Source organism: Seriola lalandi, unplaced genomic scaffold, assembly GCF_002814215.2.
Source record: "Seriola lalandi dorsalis isolate HSWRI2012SDOR001 ecotype SW California unplaced genomic scaffold, Sedor1 jcf7180002054569, whole genome shotgun sequence".
Taxonomy (NCBI): domain Eukaryota; kingdom Metazoa; phylum Chordata; class Actinopteri; order Carangiformes; family Carangidae; genus Seriola; species Seriola lalandi.
Genome location: NW_019525122.1, coordinates 655,942 through 680,335, shown reverse-complemented (window position 1 = coordinate 680,335; position 24,394 = coordinate 655,942). Strand labels below are relative to the sequence as shown.

The following is a 24,394-nucleotide window of genomic DNA, read 5'->3' as shown; positions in this document are numbered from 1 at the left end:
AAAACAGCTGTTATTGTAATCATACAGGTTTGGGAAAATACCAGAGACAGAGTAAAACTGCAACAAATTGCCTCTTTGCATAGTCGCATTAGCTAATCCACCACAGGAAGACAGAGTCAAGCTATGCAGAGGGATGGAGAAGAGTTAAGAGGCCCATCTGTCTTAAGTGCGAATGTGTGAGGTTTGGTAAATCCAGCAGGGACTCAGTTCAGCAGGGATTTTAGTTTTATTGCTGCGGTATCAAAAAAGTTTTGGTGAAGAAATACAATAAATTCAAATGAAGAGGTTGCTGTTTTGTCTAGTCTCTTTTTTTCTTTTGATTTAGGTTTTAATTTGATGAATGCATACGTTTCATATGTCAGCACATGGTGTGTAAAAACATGACACTGTCACAAGGTTGAAAATGATCTACATCAATTTGAAAAGTTTTAAATGGATTACAATCAATGAACATTGCATCTAAGTTCTTCTTTTCATTGAATGACTAAATGCCTAAAGAATACTATTTGCACAGCTGATCACAGTGAAGCAAAGTACAGTAAAATCCTTCACTTTGATCCAAAGAGATGATCTAAAGAGGAGGAGAGTATCCTGGAATAACTGAAAAATGTGAAATATACTGTTCTGTTGCTGTTTGAAGTATGAAGTACAAAACGAATGGATTAGTATCTTGGTGTTTGCTTATTGGTACCTGTGCTGTTTTAGTCAGGCTATTATGTTTTTTTAATATTTACAGAACCTCTTTACTCTTTGGAAGTCTTAAAATTGATCCACCTTAAAGTAATGTGATATTTGCTGATACAGAATTAGATGATGCTCTGAAACTTTGCTAAAGAAAAACCAGATTAAACCAAACTACTTGTTGCACCTTTCACTTTTCCCTCAGTAATCACACTAATAAAAAACTCATGTTATTGTTCTTTACAAGTCAACGTTCACTTCCAACTCTCAACTACCCGACTGATCTCTACTGAGTAACTTTTTGATGAGAAATCTTTTATCTCCATTGACCATTTTTTAGTCATTTTAAGTAATTTAGGTGTTGGACTCACATTCCAAAGAGCCGAGCCACTGTAGTGCCAAACCGGTCAAAGAGGAAACCATTGGGCAGCGTCAGAAAATTGTTCAAAAAGGAAGCGATGGTGAAGACAAGTGAGAACCTTTCATCCTGTCCACTGCAATCTGCAGACACACAAAAAAGGGACAGTGAGAAAACCAAGGTTGAGAAACCTGGTTAAACAGTTGATAATGAAGGTCAAAGACATCTGCATGAAAAATATCTTCACTGGTCAAATATAATAAAGAGTTGCAATTAATTTTAAACTTCCAGGTTCTTAGAAAGACAATGTTAAACTTCTTGCCACATAAAATTATTGGATAGTTTCTATAGACATTCAGAATTCGAAGTTGTAGAAGTGAGAACATTAAACTGACCTAAGACATGCGTTGCATTGACTCCTGTGGTGTTCACACACAGAGAGCTGAAGAAGCCCTCCGTCTTGAGGACAAAAACAAGTGAAGCCCATCCGAACACAGCTCCAGCGAAACCCAGACACTCCACAAGACCCGTAGCAAAGGTGAGCAAGCGTCGCACCCCCAAGGTGTTCTCACAACCCGGCATGATCCCACACTCTCACACACACACAGGCAGACAATTCAGAAACACTATATTTTCACCTGCATGGACACACACTGCACACACACAGGCACACAAGGTGGTGTCTGTCACTGCCCCTGCCAAAATAGGAAATAAAAATTAAAAATGTAATTAAGGATTGTTAAAAAGGAGAAAGTGTTGAAATGAGCCCATTCTGCAGCTCTCATACTCATTTTCATAGAAAAAACACTGTCCTCCATGACATGTAAAAAGCACTTCAATAGAAAATGTTAAAGTTTCATAAGCGAGACATGAGCTAAAACTAGAAACATCTGCGCACAAAGACAAACTGAATCCAGCTCATTTCCAAAAAACACATGGAACTGCATAAAATCAGCTGGAAAACAGAAGAAACTTTATCTTTACTGGGATACCAGTAGGTCATACAGTTCCCATTTTAACAACAGATGGAACAATTACAATATGCAAATATGAATTTTTGACAAAATAACCTTCTTGTGAAATCACAAAGAGGAAATCTCCTGCAAAAACAAAAATGTGCAGCTGTTATGTTGGTATTCTCCAGCTTACTACTCCCTAGTGCTCACAGAGAGTAGGAAAGAGATGTGATCTTACAAACCGCACCTCTGCTCTTGCCTTCCCTCTTTTTATAGGCCAGCACTTCCTTCCTATTCCTCACAATTTCCCTCCTCCTACTCCCTCCTCAGTGTTTTTCACATTTCTCAATTACTCTCTGCTGTGCAGCAGATAAAATCCCTCTGCTCTGGGCGCTGGTAGCAATAGAAAATAAACACTCCTGCATTCCCAGCATCCTACACAGCAGTGAAGCTATGAGACGTACTCTGGATAAGATAGCCGGCAGGTTTAACCACAGGGTCATGTGACTCGCTCAAGAAAACAACTTGGTGAGCACCATGTAGGAACTGGTCCTCTGTGTCATAACTCAGTCCATAGTAGCATCCTTGATAGGCCTTATCACTCCTTGACAGCTGTATGAAAGTATACTGCTGTGACATGATGCTACAGGCCCAAAGGAAAAACTGGTTGATCGCGACAAACCTTTTTTGGCTGGACCCCAAGAGCGTTGTGCAATGCACATTGTAGAGACTAGAAGCATAGAGGGCTTAACTTTTACATCTCTTGTTATGCTTAAGGCATTTTTTTTTTACAGTAGGTTTTCCAGGCTCTTTTCAGAGAGAGATGCATGTTACTATGTCTGTGTGCTTAAAGAGCAGGTAAAGTCCACACTTCCAGTTCCTTTATTATCCAGGTCTGCCATGAGCATGATCATATCATGAAAGACAAGCATGGACAACACTAAAACTGCAGTGACTATTATTGATTATTATTTTGTTGGATGATAAAATTCATGTTTTAAGTTTATTTTCATTCCGTTGATTTACCTGACACTGCCATTGTCCATACACTGATGAATGGACAATTGCATCACTACATAAAGGTGATTTAATATGATGTTTCATGTAAATTATTTTGAATAAAACACCAGCCTGAACATGGAAATATAACACCACTAACAAGACCTATAAATATATATGGCTAAACACCATCATCACCTCATCATGAGGCACAGGCACGCATACAAGCTTGTTCGCACTTCCTAAAAACAATGGCTGATGTGTGTATGTATGCATAGATACACACACATGATACTAACTGCAAAGAGGATCAGAGAAGGTCTTGAGCCACATGACTTCCCTCTGATCACTCACTATAGTCTAAAGGATAATGCTGGCATTTGTTGCTGTGCTATTATCAATAAACCCCATGCAAAGGAAACAAAAACAATACAAACATCAATTCATCCTTATAGCATATTTTAGGAGCCACAGTAAATAAAACAATATAACAATAAAACAATAAAACATATTGCTCTGTACCTTCTATTGTCTTCTGTTGTCCTGAAACTATTTCTGAAAACACATACCATCTATACTGTTGCACTGGGTACATATCATTTTATTATGTCTTTCATTACAACCAACTTTTTAGGTCAAACAAATGATATGGACAAGGAGTGGCAAATGGGGTATGTGGTTCAACACCCAACATATTGATACTACTATCAACAATGAACTGCTGTACCTCTGTTAACCCACAGTTCCCCTCTTTGTGCAGTGTGTACAGTATTTCTCTGTTGCTTGAAATCTGGAAATCTGGACGACTAAAACACCTTGACATATGAAGGTCTTAAAATTAGACTATGACACAAGAATGTGCTTCAAACAGGGACTCAAGAACAAGTAAATTGTGATTTCATGGTGCATGTCCCAAACAAGGGTACAGTTGATCATATTACCTCACACCAGTTGTCACACAGTTATGGTGGAGGATCCAGGAAGTTCATCGCTTTGCACTGTTACTGATCCAGCCTTGGATTTGCAATTAGGGTACCAGGTACGGGTTACCCACATGACTGTAATGGTTATGTATAGAGTAAGGGGCTATGGAAAGCATTACGTTATCACGAGTATGAGTATAAAAGTACAAAAATGTGTGTATCTCTGTGCTTGCATAACCATAAAACACACTCTGCAGTCGTGCCAAAAGGAAAAGTGCTGGTATCAGCAACTTCTTGGACAGCTCATGGTCAGATGTCATTATCTTTCTAATACAGAGATGAACCACGGGACTGTTTCTACATCAAACTCACTACTTCTTGTTTTCCAAAAATGATGAGGATGAATAGAGAGTTTAAGTTTAAGATCATCTGATGACCTAAAATGCTACTATTTTCCTAGTTGCAGTGTTGGTGTGAGATGGTGTTGGTTTGGATGTAATGGTGTTGGTGTCTGGTCAGATTTTTTTGTCTATTTTGTTTCTCCCTCATGGACAAACCATGTTTTTATTTAAACTAAGCTTGAACTAATGTGTATAACGTGTAATGCAACATGTACTGAACTCCAGTGACCTGTATGAGACTGAACTCCACTAGCAGGGCATGAAGAAATCAAGACCGTCTGTCTTCTGACAGGGTTAAACACACACCTGGTTAATGTTTACAAGTTCAAGAGCAGCAAATTTCAACCCAACAAAAATACTAAACCTCTGTTAACGAGAATCTGCTCATTTATCATACTTACACAAAGTGTGTCTACCATGCGTAGCGTATTTAGGGCAGTGACACATCTTATGTTGTTTTGACTCTGTACTCAGTCCATTCGGCCTAAAGTGCTGATTTTTAGCGTTTCTGTTTTTTCCCTCAAATAAAGTCAATGTTTCAGGGTGTTCCCATCAGTACTGGATGAACTGTAGGACATGAAACCATTTTACACATAGTCTCACAGTTTTAGGACGCATCAGAAAGATAAAGCAATTCTAATATATTTCAAATGTATATATCAAAATGTAAAATACAAAGGAATAATATATCGATCTGTGACTCCATGTGCACATCAAGTGAACCAGTGTGAGATCCAAACACCCACCTCAGCTCAACTTTATTTATATAACACATTTTGTACAAACATGTGGGGATGTGAACCGCTGTTTTGAAGAGTCTATAAAGCTTCTACAAATTATTTCACCAGAAATATCCTCATGTATGGTTTGAGGCAGAGAAAAAAAACTGCCAATCTTTTCTTCAATCTTTACTTGTTTTCTTATGAAATACTTCTTCAGGGCTCAAAAAATTCTTAAGATTGAAAGGAGGAGAAAATCACTCTTACTAGGCTGCTCACCTTGAACCACAGACATGTAACCTGTGGTTACAAATAGTGCTGTGTATAAAGTGGTCACAAAAAAAGGTGTGAACTACTGCTCTGCAGTATCACAGCAGACAGACTCCCTGTGAAAACGCCCGCCTCTGTAGCCTCATTGAAAAAATCATACAGGATATAATCAGTCAGGCGCCACACAACTCTTCATTTACAGGGTGATGCATGTTGTATGATGGTGAGACTGCATACTTTCTGACCTCATACAGCACATAATAAAATAGTGTAGTGACAGTACCACATGGTCTGCACAGCCTTGTGGTCTGATTTTCTTCCCCCCACACTGAACACTAACCCACATTAACAATCGTTAGATTTAAACCGTAAGTAAGAATCATGTTATGCATGGGATCACACAGATCCACAGCATCTGATCTTTTCTTTTTTCACACAATAGCTGTCTGATGTCTTTTCGTGGGAGGATGTACTGTATAGCCAACTTACGTGAAGCTATGCCCTCCTACTGCGACCTCATTGTCCATACCATCCACATATTGTTCGTCCTTTAAGAAGCGGGGAGGCTCGACATGCTGTACAGGCGGGTACAGGGACTTCTGTTTTTTCATCTCACACACACACACACGCATGCACACACGCACGCACGCACGCACACACACCACACACACACACACACACACACACACACACACACACACTGCTTCTTCCCGTACTGCTGCTCCTGCCTCTGGTCTCTCATAGTGATTTATTCCCAAAAATGGTAATTGCTAATGGAAACAGTAGCTACGCCTGTGAGTCTGTGCTGTTAAACTGGATTTGATTAAAGTCCCGTACAGCTGTGTTACTTCACCATTCTCGAAATCTGATGAGCAATGTAGTGTTACTGGTAAATATGAAGACATCGGAAAATGTGCAATTTAGGCCACAGACATAAACATGAGAGTATTTGAGTAGAAGGCTTCACTTTTTTGTATGTTTGCGCCACCGTGTGACCGTCTAATAAGATTGTATTGTCTTGTGAAAGTGAAAGTTGTTGCTGCTCCAAAATATAAACAAGATTGATAATGACAGCAGTTCACAAAAGCACACACACTAAAAAAAACTATGGACTGATGAAAAAAAAAAATCAACCTCTATCGACATGATGGAAAGGAAAGTGTGGAGAAAAACAGAGGAGTTCATGATCCAAAGTCACCACCTCAACTGTCAAACATGGTGGCAGTGGCATTTATTGATGATTCACTGCTGATGTATTAGTACTGTATTTTAGTACTGCTACTTTTACTTAAGGAAAGGATGTAAATAATTCTTCCACCACTGTTTTACAGTGTTTCTTATTAGTACCAGTCATGATTTCCAGTCATTTCAGACCTGTTTCCAGATAAAAATAACCATGTAATAATGTGACGAAAGTTTCGCAAGGTAATACATTGGTGAGGCCTCCAGATGAAGACTATAAATGTTAATGTGCAGATGACTGAAGTTTTCTAATTGGGAAACCAGGAAAAATGAATTTCAGGAAGCCTAATGGCATTTGTCACCATGCAGAACAATTCACAAAGTTCTCACTAACACAACTTGTGTGTTAGAGCACAATTTAAGACCTTTGTGAGAGGATATGAAGTGCACATCTTGATTTCCCACGAGTGTAGTTTCTTCAGCGAATTTTCCTCAGTTCATGATTTCAACTAAATATTTCTTCATAACTTAATAATGTTACATAAATTGCCAAACAGTAAAAGTCAGAGCTGTGCCAAAAGAGTCACATGGTTCAGAACATCTGGTAAAAATCCAAAGGATAGCAATTTTAAGAGAAAGGAAGCCACCAACTTTTTGCACCTGACGCTCGTTTAGACTAAGTGCTGAGGTTTGATCCACCTTTACTGGGAGTCACTGACCAGCAGCTGTTCATGGTTAGCTCATTAAGCTCTGACTGATTAGGCAACATTTATAAGCCGTCATGGGTCACTGTTTCATCAGTGTCGGCTTTCAATATGACGTCTTCACAGTTCTTCTTGGGGTAAGTAGCTGTGGCTCTTTGAGTGGCTGTTTATCTGGTTGTTGGGAAAGTTGTTGATAACATATAGTCCTGTTTTAAATTGTTTCAGGGTTTCCCTCTTTGCTTTGCTGATTGTGGACATATGCTGTGTTCCTGTTAAGGGAGGTAAGTTTTATGCCCATGCTATTAAAACAGTGTATGATTGAGTTGATTTCACCTCTGACTAACCTCTCTTGTGCCCAGGCTTTAATCCCCATGATTCCCGTGGCAGTAGTTACTCAAATGCTGCTCCTAGTTTTGGATCCAACTATGTCCCACCTTCCAGCGACTTTTCACCTGGAGTTATGCCAAACAGTGCTCCCTCTAAAGGTGTCTCCACACCATCTTATCAGCCTGTGCCACAGCCGAGGCCCAGTTTCCCTCAGCCTGCAGTTAGAGAGCCAGCAGCACCAGGCGGCTCTAGTTACTTTTCCAGACCTGTTGAATCAGGCTACAGCGGCAGCACAATGAGGAACCATCCTGTTGGCTCTTCACCACCAGGTGCTGCTTTTCAACCTGGTTCTCGAGGTAATAAATCATGTTAAATATTCTGGACAGTGGTGGAAAAGAACTGTTTTAGTACAATATTTGCAGTACTTGTAGGCAACTGAGTCTGTGTAGCCTGCAATGGTCCTAATTGTTAAGTTAAACAATTGAGTCTTGAAGTTCTGTTTTTCTCTACTCAGACATCAAGTGGGCTGTTGCACCTCCAAGTGTCTTTGGTGGTGAGGAAATGCCAGCTGGCACTCGTAGTGTTGGCTCCAGTAGCGCCGAGTATGTGAGTCCACCTGGACCAGTGTACCAGGCAGGGGAGTTGGCCCAGTTTGAGGAAAGCTATGAAACTGGTGACTTCCAGAGGGAGACAGAGGAGCAAGGCTTCCTGCCACCACCACCCCCACCCCCTCCATTTTCTCCACACACATCTGAAGGAGAGAGCTTCTCCAGCCAACCTCAGCCAGAGTCTGGACTGGGTGGATTTGGTGGAAGCCTGGGTTTCTATCCTTACTATGACTACATGTTCCTGACTGGCCAGTATCCTCCAGGCACAGTCACTCATGCCAGCAGCAGCTTTGAACAGGGGATGGACCACTGGCAAGATGTTCACTATGTGAGAGACTATGTTCCCCAGAACTCTGGCCCCATCCAGGAGAGCGAGCCCTTCACTGGTGACTTGGCAGCCCCTCAGAGCTTTCAAGAGCCACAGCCTCCTTTGAAGACTGGCTATGGACATGGTGGCACTGCAGCTGGTCAACCTGGTTCTTCCTATGGCGGCTTCATACAGCCAACTCGCAGCCGAGCAGGAGGCTATAACAGCGTCAAGGTAAGCTGGCATAATTTGGCACAAATATGTAGGTGTATTGTAACTTGTCCTAATGTTGACCTCTTCTTGTCTTTAAGGTTGGCTACTAAGTGGTGGATCCCTCCAGCCTGAACAAGTTTCTGAACCAATAATAAAAAAAAAAAACAAATCTTAAAGTACTTTGGCTTCATGTTTGCTCCTTGAACTGTAAAAAGAACCCCTTCTGGGGGCAGCAAGTTTTACTAAGCTAATTGTCAAGATGGTCAAAAAGCCTTAAGTGACCTTGTAGCATGGGAAATGATCAGTGTTGTGGTTCAGTTGAGTACTGGCCTGACATTGGCTTGGACATGAGCACATGCAGCTGTCTTATTGGCATTCATTTCACTAGTAAATGTTGCTCTAGCAGTCATTGATGCAGACCTCTCTCTGTGGTTGAAAAATTGCATGCAGCTCTGGTCAGTTTCACGCTCTGCTGCTTGACCTGTCCCCTGTAGTGGAACAGGTCAACATGTAGTTGACATTTAGACTGCCAGTGTTTTCTCTTCCAGTGGAACTCAAAACACCAAATGCATGACGAGAACCTTGGGGCATGATTGTCTTGGGCTTAGGCCTTTAGTTGACTGTTGCCAAACTTGTGTGCATGGTGGTCTCTCACAAGGTTGTGTTCAAGTTTCATCAGGTTAGACTGAGTTTATACAGGTGAGCTGATTTCTCTTTGAACTGGTAAAGTTGCCACAACACACATGCCCCCATTATCACATCATGCTGAGAGAAACTGTTTCACTGGCCAAGTTGACCCAGCTGACTAATGGCTTTTGGCTCAACATCTCTAAATGACCCTTAGCGCTTCATGGACCTCCATGTTTATGTAGTGATTTTTAAAATGGCAGTGATGAAGCACAAGGTGTTACTATGGGCTGAAGTCAGGTGTCATGGCCTCTGCAGTTGCCAGATCTCAGCTAAATTGAACATTTTCAGTTACTATTGAAAGACTTTGGCTGATACTCACACCTTCTGTGTCCTAGTTATGAACCCTCTGGTAGAGGAAAGACGCATGTTGTAATCATACAAATCAGCTTCCCAACTCTATAGCCTTTGTTCTATGATGAAACTATTCAATCTTGACAGGTGATATCTTTCAGGATGGCACTGCTCCAAGTACAAGGGGGTGGCTGAATGCTACAATATTCTTCATCAAAACACCAAAGTAGGGAATATCTTGTGGAGGAATGTTTCATCCCTCCAATGTCTTTTTAGAGACTTGTACAATCACTGAAGCTGTCCTGCAAGCTTAATAAGACTTAATTGGTTTACCCTGATGGACACAAATGAACTCTGGTATCTGGGCTTAGACTTGAGTCCTTCTGCAGTGATCGATTTTGTACTTGTGTGGCCTACTACAGCAATTTGCTTCTGACCTTGTGATACAAAGGCAGTGCAAGCTTGAGAGTCTGAGAATTTGTAATTGCCAATGCTTTCAAGGGTGAAATGGATCAATGGAAGTGAGTTTAAAATCAAAGCCAGTAAAAGATAAACAGGAAAACAAAGTTGAAGGAAAATATATAGTTACAAACATGTCATATGGGATATAGATTCATATCAGTGTATATGGTTGATGTGCTGCGTTTCCGTTGGTGAACCAGAACAAACCGCAGTATCGTGGCTCAGCCTTGAATCCTGACTCACTGATGGACATTACATTGGTATGTCATTCCTTTAAAGGGTCATTATTTCAAAGGCCACAGACCTTGTGGCGCAACGGTAGCGCGTCTGACTCCAGATCAGAAGGTTGCGTGTTCAAATCACGTCAAGGTCAAACAGGTATCTGTTGAAACATGGATGAATTGATGGCAGAGGTCTCTGTCTACACACTGACAGTGCTCTCCACTTGATTAAAACAAAGAACACATTGGCTCAGGGTTGAAACTTGCTGTATTGATGACCTTCATTGCATTCGTCTAAAGCGCCATCGCAGCTTCAGATTCCAGAGTGTGGCGTGTGGCGCAACGGCAGCGCGTCTGACTCCAGATCAGAAGGTTGTGTTCAAAGGAGGTCAGTACTCAGTGTCTTTTTAAAAAAATATTGTTGATAAATTGAGCTGATTCTTTCAGCTCTCCTTTTCACTGTGCAGCTTGTTATACGTTTAAATGAAAGCCCATGCTCCAGCAGCCACAGCTGATTTATCGATCAGGGTTTTGTATCTGAAGTACCATTACCAAGTTTGTGTGTTCAATCACATCAAGACTGTTTACTTTAGGCTAATTTTAATGATTCATAAAGAACACTGACACTGCTTCATAACTGCGTCTTCCTCTTTGTTTTTCAAGTTTCTATGTGCTTTGCTACATTAAACAGTAAAGAAAATTACTCGTACCAGGATGCTGCCACTCTACCCCAAGAAGTAGGAGACAACAGGAAGAGTGGTTCACCACAACCCATTTTAAAGCAAGGCATTCAAGGCATTCTCTGTTGTGGACACACACACACACACACACACACACACACACACACACACACACACACACACACACACACACACACACATTCATAATATGAGTAGCATGAGGGACTTCAGTCAGTGTAAGACAATAATTTGAGATAATCCCTGAACGGTGGCAAAAATAGCGATAATCACACAGCAGCTTTAACATGTGGGACTCCACCCATGGACACACACAAACAAAAACACACTGTCATTGTTTTATCATCCATTACAATTTTTTTAATAGGAGCCTACATGTAAATCTCTCAACATCTCATTTGTTTTCCAAATTTTAAGAGCATCAGGTCCTCTGATTTTACAAACATACAAAGTGCGACAGATGCATAGTTGCTCTGGCTTTAGCTTTACTGATTGGGCCATGAGCAGGAGGGAGTGGAAGAGATACACAAGAAGGTGCTGACATAATTATAGCCCCCCAAGACTTAGACAGAGAGGAGGACAAGAAAGGGATGTGGGGGGGCATGAGAGGGTAACGACAGACAGAGTGGGAATAAAGATAGACATTTATTTTTAAAACCATCTGTTTTGTGTTGAATGAGTAGACGCAGTGTTTAGCTGGGGCTGCGAGAGAAGTAGCTGGACATGTCTGGTTTTGCCATGTATCTACTTCATACTGTATCTATATGCCATCTGAATGCTTTTAAAGTGGAAGGGAAAGTGAAAAGGACTATAATTTGTCATTTAAGATATTCTGCCTCGACAGACCTCTACAGAAGGAGATCATGAATTGTCAGTGGGAATGCAACTTAGTTGAGGAACCTCTTAATCCAGATTTAATTAGGTAAAGGCTCAGGAATGACAAACAAAAAAAAAATCACATGAAGGTAAAGTTGTTGATTTCCATTTTCTATAATAATACTGGGAATAAGTATTATATTAAATAAGAGACTAACATAACAATACTGAGCTGAGTTTGGGAGTGTGTAAAGTATGAAGCCTACAATATTTAATGATAAAAGGCCCTTTTATTTCTTGAAGACCTTTAAAATCAGTTGACCTGCACTCATTCAACCACACCAGCTTTACATAACTGCATCCAAATCCACATTTAATATTAAGGAACAGGAAGAGGCACATTTCCCACAAGCATGTTTAAGGGACTGTATGCATGCACCCACGTGTTTATGTATACCGTATGTGTACAGCCACAGTTTCCACAGCAGACGCAGCTGTCTGGCCCGCTGGACTGCGCCTATGTCACTGTGACTCTATTTCGGGACCCTGTGTTGTTCAAAAGGTCAGATAAAGAAGCGTAGGAATCCTCACAAAGCAGAGGGTGGGGGTGTCGGGTGAAAGGGGGCGAAGGCGGATATCCACAAACCAACACACACATCACAAACACGAGGCAGTGCAGACAGAGAGGGGCAGAAAGGGAGACAGGGACAGGAAAGAAAAGTAGAGAGAGGCAGAGAGTGACACATTAAGCAGGGCTCCTGTGAAGAGGATTCACCTTAGACTGAATGAAAACCTTCAAGGGAAGACAGGGGATCATTTAAGAGTCCTGGTTATTAGTTTAAAAACAAAAAAGTGTGATTTGACCTTTGATCCGCCGATCTGAACATCATGGATGGAGAATCACCCAGCCAGGAGACATCTGAGTCTACAGAGGAGACTAATCAGACTGACACCAACAACAACAACCAGGTGTGTGTTTTTGCACGTTAATATTAAAGTACAGACTAAAAGTTCTCCTATTTGTAAAACCCACAATGACTAGCGTTATGTTACATACCAGGAATAGGCAGTGAGAGCATTTGTGGCCATGGCAGGTGTTAAGAGTGAGGACGGCAGGACAAGGGAGGAGGTTTTGCATGCGTTCACTGTGCTACACCTGTTCTTAACTCCTGGCTGAAAAAGTAAACACACACACACACACACACACACACACACACACACACACACACACACACCTGCACACACACACACACACACACACACACACAGAGTTATGCAAAGTAATGCACACGCACAGGCACACAGTGGAGCTTCCTATTCCCTCTGATGAGTCACCACTGCAGGGTCTGACCTGGAGTGACCGTTCCTTCAGCAGGTCATTGATAAACAATAAACAAAGCACATATGTTTAATACTTAAATAGTGATATTTTAATGAGGATGAAAAAATAAAATAATATTAAACTCTGAAATAAATTACTATGTCACAATGTATTTAAAATAAGCTCTGAAATTAAAGCTTAAAACAATTTGATAAAACTGTCACTGAAATGTATGTGACTGATGAGATTTTGATTTCCTCAGGTTAAATTAGGGCTTCCCTAAGATTCTAAGAATTAAAAAAAATTTAAATAAGTGTTCTGGTTTATGATTAGCTTTGACTGGGATGACGTTAACCTGTTTTTTTAAATATAAATGTGTAGTTTGTGTGTGGTTTAAAAACGACAAAAAGCTCATTTGACATCTGAAAGTTCAACCTCTCTGCTGGATCTAAATAAGTGAGATACTCAACAGATCCCAGACCAGAGCTTCAGGTCTCACATTACGTGGTTTGTGATATCCCGAGAGTGTAGGCACTAGTTTTAGTAAGCCAGCATCTTACATAATGTTACAGAATGCATTAGGCTTCAACTTGTGCCTGTGCTTTAATTTATATTGATACATATGATTTTAGATTATTCACCTTCAGCATTAAATGTCATCCTCAGTATTTTTGAACATTTTCAAAGATTCTAGCCAGAGAGAAAAAAAACAATGAACACTAAATAAAACAGCAGTACTGAAATTGTGCACCATAAAAATGCTATCTATATATATTCTATATATATATATATATATATATATATATATATATATATATATATATATTCTATATGTGTGTGAATGCACATGCTTTGTTACTATCACTGTGTATTATAGTGAAATAAAGTACATAACTAAATACAAATTTATGTTTCTTGTCCTCCAGGCAGATGCAGCAGGGCTGGAGGATGATAGTGACAGAGGGATAGAGCACACAGAGGGGGAGGCAGCAGAAGGTCAGGGGGCAATGGAGGTGGGAGAGCAGAGGGAGAAGGATAAAGAACCACACCAGGGAGAAGGAGAGGAGGCCAATGCTGGAGATACAGATAAGCTCCAGACTGCATCAAAGCCTGTTGAAGGTGACACTGAAGAGACTGGACAAGATAAAGACAAAGCACCTACTGAAATGAAGGATCATGAACCAGTAAATGGAGAAAAAAAAGGGGAGGGAGAGGTGGAGGAAGACAAGAAAGGAGGGCAGGTGGAGGATGTGAAGACTGGGAAAGACGGACAGGAGGTAAAGGACAAACACAAAGATGAAGAGTGGAGTAAAACTGGGGAAAAGGCAAAGGAAGAAGAGAAAGATGTGAGTGGAAAAGCAGCAAAGGAGGCAGAGAAGAAAAAACAAGTCAAAGAAGCAGATGTTGAGACGAAAGACAAAGGAAAGATAAAGGAGGCAGAAAAGCAAGGGAAGCCCAAACGAAAGAGTGGTCCTCCTTCCTCTTCTCTCTCCCGACCAAGACCCTCTGCACGCTCTGTCAGAGCCTCCACCAAGAACAACATTATTGCCAAGTTCGAACAAGCTTCACCAGAGTAAGTCATCATACAGAACTTCAAATATTTTGGAAAGTGACACTAAATATTGATCCAATGGCCCTTCGATCAGAAACTAAGTAATATTGTGATATCTTTAGGTCACCAATACCGCGCAACTTCAAAATTCAGAGGTCATCTGCAGCCGCGGCCACAGGAGCTTCAATCAAACAGAAGATGCTTCAGTGGTGTCGCAACAAAACGCGAAACTATGAGGTCAGCTCATCCTCTTCATCCAGTGTGTCAGTTTCACTTAATTGCTATTTTACTAATTTAACTAGATGCTTAGATGAAGATATGTTTTTTTTTCTGTCTATTCAGTTTCTGTCACTTGATCTTTCAGGGCATCAACATAGAAAACTTCTCATCGTCCTGGTGCAATGGGCTGGCGTTCTGTGCTCTGATCCATCGTTTCTTTCCAGACGCTTTCGACTACAGCTCCCTCAATCCAAAGGAGAGGGAGAAAAACTTTACTCTGGCTTTCCAAACTGCAGAGTATGGAGTATTTCATTCTCCCTCCTTCATTTCTTCTCTCAGTTCAGTTCAGTTCAGTTCAGTTCAGTTCAGTTCAGTTCAGTTCAGTTCAGTTCAGTTCAGTTCAGTTCAGAGCTTTATTGTCTCACACAAAGGAACTCATTTTGCACCAAGTGTATCTGGACACATGTCCAGTGTCCAATAAAACAATTAACAACATTAAAAATGCACAACACAACACATAATACAATAAAAGGTTTCTGTAAAAACACAGAAAAGCTGTGACAATAAGAACAGGAATGAGATAAAGTACTAAGCATGTGGGGAACCAAGAGGAAATTATTGATGTCGGTGTGTGTTCATCACTTTAATGCTGCAGTTTGAAAAGATGGAGCTTATTTTACTTACTTTCTAAACTGGGTAGCCAGCGAATCTCTCCACCAGGGATCAATAAAGTCATATCTTATTTCAATCATAATTTATTTGTTGAATATACTTTGTATTATCAATATGAATCTGCAAAGAAACTAGTGACTGAAGTTATCAAATAAATATAATGTGGTTAAAAAGCATTATGTTTGCCACTGAATTATAGTGAAGTCGAAGTATCAAGCAGCAGAAAATTGAATTACAAGTAAAGTAAAATACACGTACCTCAAAACTGTGTTTGAGAGTAGTAGTTGAGTAAATGCACTTTGTTTTGTCTCACCTCAAGTTTTCTTCCCTCTGACTGTCTCCTCTCTTCCTCCCAGGTCTCTGGCTGACTGTTGCCCTCTGCTGGAAGTGTCTGACATGATCATGATGGGTAACAACCCGGACCCCATGTGTGTGTTCACGTATGTCCAGTCCCTCTGCCACAGCCTGTCCAAAATAGAGAAAGAGAGGAAGGAAAAAGAAAAGGAGGACAAAGAGAAGTCTGGTAATGAGGGAGAGGAGAAAGAGAAAGGAGAGGACGCAGCAGGAGAGGTATCGACAGAGAAGCATGAAGAAGAGTCTGCTGAGAACGGGATGATGGATGGCCAGGTGGAGAAAGAGAAAGGAGAAAGTGCTGAGCCAGAGGGAACTGGTGAGGAGGAAGATGCACCAAAGAGCTGCGAGACAGAGGAAGGTGGAGCAGCGTTAGTCGAGGCAGAGTCCTAGAAAATATTGACAGCACACAGAAAGACTGAAAAGACCAAAAAGATTGTAGATGGTTGCGGTGCTACAACGAGTAAGTCTTAGTTTGCTGATGGACTGACTACTCTCAGAGTAAAGAGGCACATCAGGTCGACTCTCAACTCAAATACTGGCAATGTGATTTTACAGTTAGCTGTATGTTTGAAAGTTTTATTACACTGTTTTTTATTGACGGCCATGTTGTTTGTTTTTGAGCACATAAAGCAGAAAATCTAATTATTCTGTTTGTTCTGTGATTGTATGAAATCATAGATTAAATAATGGACTTGTGAATTATTTTGTGAGTTTTTTGTGCAACAATAAAATCTTTGTCTTGAGGGGATATGTGATGCTCAGCCAAGACGAATGAATTGTGACATTGTGATGGCTGGTGTGTTCACAATGGCAACGGGTTGTCATTTTGACCACAGAGACAGCAGCATTTTATAGTACACAAATTATAATACACTTTATAGAGACATACAACACAATGAAAGGATGTGAGAAATCTAATTCATGAGATTATGATGTAGCTTTTAAGAGCAGCTCTAAAGTGATCACATGACTGATCACATGCAAGTTCAGAGAAGATATAACCAGTTAGAGATAGAAATTGACCCTGCCAATATTTTACATTCCTAAAAAAAAAACTTTAGTTTCTTCGGTGGTATGTTGTTCTGCAAGATGTATGATTATCATTTTTGAGAAGGTTAATTTTATTTATGTGAAATCTTTTCATCTCTATGAATAATAAAATGGGATATTCTAATATATTTGGAAACTGGCTGAAATGGAAATAAGTTCTGCTGCTGGTAGACATGGTGCATCAGAGAAATCATATAATAAGATGAATTTAGTACCGCATTGTCACACAGACAGATGTGTAGATAGTAATTTAATAGACCTCTGGAGCTCTCTTACATTTAAGAGCATTTAAAGTCAAAATAAATTGTGTTTATTCTTCAGATTAGAAAAAGTGAAGGATTTTTACTTTTATCTTTCACTTACATTTTATCAGTTTGACAAATACAGCCCCGGGCCCACTGTAAAATACATGAGGTTTTGAGGCTCTGAGATGAGTCAGTACTGAATCTTAGTTCATGAAGTCTACATGTAAAAGACAAGTTATAGTTCATTTAAATACATGATCCTGGACACTTCATTCACCATTGGATCAAACAATAAGCATCAATTCAAAATGAATAAAAATAAAGAATAAAACATTGAAAACATTTATACACCTTTGCAGGAGTAAACAGGAGTAAACAGGCGTTTTAAGTTATACTCATAAGCTTGCTCTAGGCTCTTCCTATTTCAAAATTAGTCAATAGGTGTAAATATTATTGATTGTAAACCAATTCACAATGACAGAATCACTTTTGTTACATTGATATTCCAATTAATTGCTTTCTATTTTAATGACTGGTTTTAGATATCTGAGCCAATGTAAAGTGTTAAGGTGTATAATGTGCTAAAAAAAAACCCATCAACATTGACCATACAGTCAGAAGCTGTAAACCAGGATAAATGGAAAGCCTCTGCTTTCTAGTAATTACGGTAATCGACGTCATGCTACAGGAAAGGCCATTGTGTTGCTCCTTTTGTAAGCTCACCCAGCAATTGTGCCGCGCTGTTTTCCACCGTAATTCTCGGCGGCAGCGGAGTGTAACATGTCCACAAACATGCCGCCGGGCAGCCTGAACCTGGAGTCACAGCTTTTGTCCATCATGGACGTGCTGGTGAAAGCAGCGGTGGCGGAAATCAGTCAGCTGTTCTCGGAGAGCTCGGCGTCTCTCCGCCTGCATTTAACCCAGAGCCTGAAGGAAAACGAAGCCCTGAGGACGAGGATGAAGGGGATGAGGAGCGAGCTCTTCTCCCTCCGACTGCAGACCAGGACGAACCGGCCGGCGAGCCGCTTCACTCCCATCAGAGGAAATGTACCCAAACCACGGGCTAAATCACAAGGTGAGCAGTACTTTTACTTTGAAAAATACTTCATACTCAAGTTACAATGTAACGCCCTCCTCCTGTAAACCAATTCACAATGACAGAATCACTCTTGTTACATTAATATTCCAATTAATTGCTTTATATTTTAATTCAAACGAGCTACAATAGTTACGCGGTTATTTTTTTAATAGTCAACTGCTAATCAATAACCACTGATCCTTTACACGTCACACATACGTCACAAATCTTAGTTGTGCTGATCAAAAACTTCATCAGAGTGCCCGATCTTAAATGATCTTAAGATGATAACCCCTGTTTTGTTAGATATCAAAGCCTGCTCGTTGTGTGTTGGTTGATAAGTGCTCAAAGGGCTCAAACCTTTAATATTTGAGATTCCACTGTCTGTCTGCAATAGGGGTTGTACTTACTTACTTTTCCCCATCAACTATCAACAAAATATGTAATTTGACCCAACTTTTGTGTACAACTGTATCACATCATATTGATTTGACAGGTAGTCCATGCAATGACTCTGCTCCTTCTCATCCGTGATACGTCAACATCAGTTGTCCCGAACTTCTGCCTTTTTCTTTCCTCCTGTAGTTGTCATTAAGTCACGAGTGGATCAAAAGGCTGCTGGAGATGCTGTTTCTATGTCTCTACAGTCAGAGAACAAGACTTCCTCCTCTGTCACTCAAGTGGAGGTAAACACAGTACACACTTGTTCTTTCAGGAAATAATAGTTTATAAAAATGTGTTTGCTCATGCATGTGTGTTCTTCTATGTTAGTGCGCAGATGTGGAGAGTCCAGATGTCATCCTGATCAAAGATGAAGACGACGCTGGAGTATGCGGAGCAGTTGTTAGTGAGTAGACTGTTTTTTTTAATAATGTAATAGCTGTCTGTCAGTTATTGAACCACAGGAGCTCAGAGTTATTCTTTGCTTTGATGAAAGTACATCAGCCAATAGTTCATCAGCTGAGACTGGATCAAAAGCTGCTGACTTTATTTGACTGCATCTGGGCTGGTGTGACTGGCCATGTTCTTTGTAGCAAAGGAATATGTCACCAGATTCAATAATATCCCTCGGTCATGTGTTTTTGGTTTTGGCGAACACTGCAGACATCACATATTATATCAGGCAGTGGTTACACAGACAATACTTTGTGTTGTTTGTTGCACTCATTTGTTGTTGTTTTTAGCCATTTCAGGAAATTTGTTGACATAAATAATAAGTAAGGGAACATAGTAGTTGAAAAGTTGAACTTCAAAGCTTGAAATTACCTATATATATATATATATATATATCCTGCATCAGAAGATTGAAAGGAAATATTTTAATTTTGAGGTCAAACAAAACAAACTCTTTTTTTTATTATTTTTCCAAATGTAAGCAGATCTACATAGGAACATTTCAGGTAATTATCAGGTCAGTCAATTACTCAAGTACCTGTTTCCAGCAGCAACACACTGTGTGTATATATATATATATATATATATATATATATATATATATATATATATATAGATTATAAGGGGGGGGGGGCTCAAGTTTTTCCCTTCATTTTCCCTCATTCTCCTGTCTCCTCTTTTATAATCTTTTCTTTTAAAAATTGTATCCTCCCAGTATAACTTTTGTAAGTGTCCCAGGTATTAGTAAGGTTACATTTACCCCAATGTGTAAATAGTGGAGTGACAGGTGACTTCAAATTCAGAAGAATAACCCCTCTAGCAAAGAACGTAGCCAGGGCCCATCTCTGGGTGCCGGTGAGGAGTGAGTCAATTGGCAAAAACACCCAGCAAAGCAGTGAAAGGAGAAAGTTAAATAGTGATGCCATATATATCCCAAAGACATTTTAATATCCTGTCCCAAAATCTTGCCACTTGGGGACAGGCCCAGAATTGATGGTATAAGGAGGCTGGTTCAAATTTGCATCTAGTGCAGGTGGGGGCGACTCCGGTTAGGAAGCGGCTTATTTTGGACTTAGACCAGAGACCAGTGCACCTGAGGTTAGAACAGGTGAGAACGGCATCAAATGGTGTCTGGCACTAAAAGAATAAGGAAATATCCTGTCGTCTAACTCTTCACACCCCAGGTGCCTTGAAATTGTGTCACTGATGGAACCAGGACCTTAGAGAGACTGCCATAAAACTTTGATCTCACACCTTTTGACATCTTGGCTCAATTAAGAATATCATCTATTACAACGGGTGGGGGTTAAAGAGAGAAGTTGGGAGTACAGGATAGAAAATGTCTGACTTGGAAGTATCTGAAGTGATGTTTTTCTGGGAGATTGTTTTTATTCCAGAGCTAAGTGAATGAGGTAAATTAGATGTCAACATGAAGCAGAGAGAGAAATCAGAGACCAGAGGTTTACCAGATGGAGAAGGCACTGTCAGCTGTGGAGGCCGAGCAAGAAGACCAAGAAACAATTTAACATTTATTTAATCTGCTAACAAACACACAGCAGGTACATGGCGGCGTGCAGGAACAAGCACTTTAAAAGCAATTTCACCTTTATTCGCACTTTGCAATTTCATTATATTATGCATGTCTGTATTATTATGAAAACTGGTTTTGCTACGCTCTGTTTATGTATATTTTATCTGCTTATGTGCAAATGTCTTTGTCTTTGGTCTTTGGTCACTTTGACAAGACAGATCATCACTTAACATTTAAATTAAGTCCTTATCATACATGATTAATATCCCAAACGTCACATCTGGTGTTGCAGAATTATGATTTTCTTTAGGTAAATATCTTATTATACAAGCTGTCTTCTTGTATGCTTCGGTATATTGAGGCATATTTCATGTTGGAAGGCACTGAACTGCCTTTCAGGGTGATTTATTACAACACAGCGTGTATTAAACCATGATGAATTGTACAACTCAGCCATGACGCATTAAGTACAGCACTGGCTGATTCATTACTTTTGTAGGGGTGGGGGGTGGACATAACAGTACTCTGTCTTTTTACAACATTTCATTCAGCACTAGATAATTAAACTCAGACGTTGCTGAAAGCTACTTGCTTGCACTCTTAGATTCTGTCTACAAAGTATGTCATTCTTGACACAACTGAGGACTAGTTTGAGACTATTCTTAGAAATACCTCTGCGATGTCTTTTTTAGATACCAGCCCTGATTCACAAATGTCATTTTGTTGTTTGTTCTTTTCAGGTCAGGATGACTTTGGGAGCCACAGTACGCAGGGAGATGTTGCCACAGGGACTCAGAATTTAGAGCCTGCTGGTTCCTCCTGCCTGACAGGTGATAACGAGGGGCTGAGAATCGTGAGTGTTCACGGCCGAGGAGAAGGGCCTCTGCAGGAGGAGAGCGACACTCTCTTCACTGCTTCTGAACTTCAGGCCTTTAGCTCTCTGTCTCCAGACCACAGCGTCGCCCATGACAGTCTCCTTAATTTCACCACGGGCGCCAATGACAGAGCACCAATGAGAGTGATGCAGGACAACAGTGTCACACTGGTGAACAGTCAGCTGGAAAGAAATCACTCCACTCAAATGGCTTCAACCACATTGAATTCTGCAATAAAAGCAATAGCTGATGGTCAAGTGGGGCACTGCAGTCATATCAGCCAGTTCGCCCAGCAGCAGAACGTCTTCCCTCACACTGTCAACAAATCTCTGGATTGCAGCTTCTGTGGCGAGCGCTTCCTCAGCCGAGAAGACCTGATTGTTCACCGGGCGACTCACACCGGAGAGTCGCCCGTTCCATGCTCCTTGTGCGGCAAGTCATTCGTCAACAAGACCACGCTGAGCATCCACATGCGCATTCACACAGGCGAGAAGCCGTACGCTTGTCCTCAGTGTGGAAAGCGCTTCACGCAGAATGGCAGCCTGAAGATCCACCTGAGGACTCACTCCGGAGAGAAGCCGTACACCTGCAATCAGTGCAACTCCAGCTTTAACAATCCCAGCAACCTGCGCAGACACATGATCACACACAGCAGTAACGGGGTGCTCTGACCATGACTGATCAAGAGATTTAAAGGGTTTTAACATGAGTTTTACAGTTTTTTAGAATGTTTTTTCTACTGACACTTGTGCCACAATGTATATTTTGGGGAAAGGTGTTTGCTATGGGTCAAATATACTTAATAACCTTCAACTACATGAGTGTATATCTTGACAACTTCCCACTAAAATCATTGGACTGTTGTGGTTCAAAATAAGGACACAAACATGCATGACCTCTGTTCTGTTCTTTTTAAATCTAGGAAAACCAGCAATAGGAAAACAACCTTCAAAAAATAAAATGCCTTCTTTATTTTCCTTCCTGGTCAGAGGACTGGCAGAGTGAATTTATATACGGTTTGAAAATGACACAAACTTTGATGCATCATATCAGCTCATGTCCATTTAAGATGACAATATTTTAATGCTAATTGAGTAGTTTTTCTATCATGACTTTACCAACTCATTACATTTCAGCATTACAAAGCTGTTGCAAGTATATGTATAGATGCTGGCTAACATGGACAGTGACATTGAAGTAAAAAGGAAACACACTTTTCTATCTCTGTAATTAGTTTTATATTGTGATATTGATATATATTGTGATACAGTACATTTTTTGGAAACTCAAGAAAGGGAGTTGAGAAACTTGATTTATAATATATATAATAACCAAGCAGGAATTAGTGTTGGGCTAATTCAGTTCATTAAATGTCTTACAAATGAACGTGTCCATGTGAAGTTATCGCATTGATACAACAGTCATGTCGGTCCAATTTCAGCATAAAGCAGTTGTGCTCGTTGTTTTGGCCTCACTGGCCTTACACAGATGTTTGAGGGACTGGCAATATAAGGAAGAATCCAGTTCTGATACGGTTGATGAAATTTAATTATATTACCATATGTACTGTCACATCACCAAACCACTTTTACAATAGAAAATGTTAAACAAGTGCTAATGTAAAGTGCTGAAGTGTTTTAAACAGTTTTAAAAGTTTGCAAAGCTACAAGCAGTTTAATCTTTTCACTCTCAGATACACTGATTATACCCCAGACTTCAGTCAGAACATTATGACTAACTGGGAATTTAAAATGTGTGGCTTGTCTGATAGTGATCTCCATACCTGTGAAAAGGAGATGGCCATTTTTCCTCCTCCATTTTTGTGTGTATGTTTCATTTCAAAACAAACTACCTCCACTGTTGACTCTGTTGAAACTCTCTTTTCCCTCTTTTTATACTGTCAGATAGTTTTAGACTGGGCAATAATCAATTTAGTGTGGATTCTTTGTGTGGATTTGTAGTCTGGATATGCAATTCTGAATAAATATTGATTTTTTTAAACCGTTTTCAGTGTCTGACAAGTTTCATTTTGCACCTCTAGAGTGCAGCATTGTTTTTGTTCCCAGTAAATATTAGGACACATGTTTATTCATACTGTAGTGCTGTCAGTTGGGGTAGGTTGAGGAGGGGGGACTCTTAAGGAAACTGGGGGAAATTCCTTGCATTGTTCCTCTTTACATCCTGCCCACACTAAAGTATTGTTTGTCACGTTTCTACTTGTTTGGCTTTGATTTCACCCCCGTATCTGTAAAGGCAGAAATACATTGAACCTATGGAACAGGACTTAAAGTATGTAGTATGAATTACTCTAAAAGCTGTAAAAATGAATAAATAAATCAGATTAAACATGAAGTTTGACACTTCAGTGCTTCTTTAGAATCACAGTTGTGCAGTGATCCCAAAATAGTTTTCCCAGACATGGTCAGACATGATTCATCTATTACTTTATGTGTTTATGTGATGGTCACTGGTAGTGGTTTCATGTGTCATAGTTTTGTCGTGTTGGTGTGGAATGCTGCTGTTGTACTTCCCCAAGAAATGCTTCTTCCTCTCAGGCTATTGTTCTTGGGCAATCAATGAGATAACATTAGTGGGTGTATATGTGAGGGAGAGGGAGCGACAGATGGAAAATGGGAGGAGAGAGGAGGCAATGGGAGGTAGTCGATTTATTACACTACTGCAAGAGAATTTAAATCCCCTACTCCCCTTTTATAATCATACGCTCGCTCATATCAGACAGAAGTACATTATCAACCATAACAACTAGCCTTGTCTTG

At 40.2% G+C, this 24,394-nt stretch overlaps 4 protein-coding genes and 1 non-coding gene across 6 annotated transcripts in view; 4 read left to right on the top strand and 1 right to left on the bottom strand.

Annotated features, from left to right (window-relative positions):
* Positions 1-5,955, bottom strand: part of slc43a3b (solute carrier family 43 member 3b) — a 12,344-nt gene extending 6,389 nt beyond the window's left edge. Inside the window, exons 1-3 of one of the 2 annotated variants that reach the window (XM_023416694.2) lie at positions 5,797-5,955; positions 1,435-1,734; positions 1,053-1,182 (exon numbers count right to left, since the gene is read on the bottom strand). In XM_023416694.2, coding sequence (XP_023272462.1) covers positions 1,053-1,182; positions 1,435-1,621 — 317 coding nt within the window. In that variant the 5' untranslated portion in view covers positions 1,622-1,734; positions 5,797-5,955. Of the gene's footprint in view, positions 1-1,052; positions 1,183-1,434; positions 1,735-2,109; positions 2,239-5,796 lie in introns of those variants that run through there. The other variant, XM_023416693.2, reaches the window with a different exon arrangement.
* Positions 5,956-7,219: 1,264 nt separating this feature from the next.
* LOC111662816 (uncharacterized) lies at positions 7,220-8,827 on the top strand. The gene is made up of 5 exons (XM_023416802.2): positions 7,220-7,330; positions 7,419-7,474; positions 7,553-7,876; positions 8,035-8,669; positions 8,747-8,827. The coding sequence occupies exons 1-5, from the start codon at positions 7,305-7,307 to the stop codon at positions 8,756-8,758; spliced, it is 1,053 nt and encodes a 350-aa protein (XP_023272570.1). The 5' UTR covers positions 7,220-7,304; the 3' UTR covers positions 8,759-8,827.
* A 1,565-nt stretch (positions 8,828-10,392) lies between these two features.
* On the top strand, positions 10,393-10,464 carry trnaw-cca (transfer RNA tryptophan (anticodon CCA)). Its single transcript has one exon. It is a non-coding gene; the product is annotated as a tRNA-Trp (tRNA).
* A 2,000-nt stretch (positions 10,465-12,464) lies between these two features.
* smtnl1 (smoothelin-like 1) lies at positions 12,465-16,643 on the top strand. The gene is made up of 5 exons (XM_023416800.2): positions 12,465-12,795; positions 14,074-14,720; positions 14,822-14,936; positions 15,064-15,215; positions 15,947-16,643. Exons 1-5 carry the CDS (start codon positions 12,715-12,717, stop codon positions 16,332-16,334), a joined length of 1,383 nt encoding a protein of 460 aa, XP_023272568.1. The 5' UTR covers positions 12,465-12,714; the 3' UTR covers positions 16,335-16,643.
* Positions 16,644-17,932: 1,289 nt separating this feature from the next.
* On the top strand, positions 17,933-23,623 carry LOC111662781 (uncharacterized). The gene is made up of 4 exons (XM_023416758.1): positions 17,933-18,314; positions 18,903-19,003; positions 19,089-19,164; positions 21,483-23,623. Exons 1-4 carry the CDS (start codon positions 18,020-18,022, stop codon positions 22,286-22,288), a joined length of 1,278 nt encoding a protein of 425 aa, XP_023272526.1. The 5' UTR covers positions 17,933-18,019; the 3' UTR covers positions 22,289-23,623.
* The last annotated feature ends 771 nt before the right edge of the window (positions 23,624-24,394 follow it).

What these genes read in the sequence shown, in the direction of transcription:
- LOC111662816 (XM_023416802.2), top strand. Translation starts at nt 7,305, where the DNA reads ATGACGTCTTCACAGTTCTTCTTGGG. An exon ending in TCTTCACAGTTCTTCTTGGG is followed by an intron (nt 7,331 to 7,418) that starts GTAAGTAGCTGT and finishes AAATTGTTTCAG; the next exon opens with GGTTTCCCTCTTTGCTTTGC. An exon ending in CTGTGTTCCTGTTAAGGGAG is followed by an intron (nt 7,475 to 7,552) that starts GTAAGTTTTATG and finishes TCTTGTGCCCAG; the next exon opens with GCTTTAATCCCCATGATTCC.
- LOC111662781 (XM_023416758.1), top strand. Translation starts at nt 18,020, where the DNA reads ATGTCCACAAACATGCCGCCGGGCAGCCTGAACCTGGAGTCACAGCTT. An exon ending in ACCACGGGCTAAATCACAAG is followed by an intron (nt 18,315 to 18,902) that starts GTGAGCAGTACT and finishes TTCCTCCTGTAG; the next exon opens with TTGTCATTAAGTCACGAGTG. An exon ending in CCTCTGTCACTCAAGTGGAG is followed by an intron (nt 19,004 to 19,088) that starts GTAAACACAGTA and finishes CTTCTATGTTAG; the next exon opens with TGCGCAGATGTGGAGAGTCC.
- smtnl1 (XM_023416800.2), top strand. Translation starts at nt 12,715, where the DNA reads ATGGATGGAGAATCACCCAGCCAGGAGACATCTGAGTCTACAGAGGAG. An exon ending in ACACCAACAACAACAACCAG is followed by an intron (nt 12,796 to 14,073) that starts GTGTGTGTTTTT and finishes CTTGTCCTCCAG; the next exon opens with GCAGATGCAGCAGGGCTGGA. An exon ending in ACAAAACGCGAAACTATGAG is followed by an intron (nt 14,937 to 15,063) that starts GTCAGCTCATCC and finishes TTGATCTTTCAG; the next exon opens with GGCATCAACATAGAAAACTT.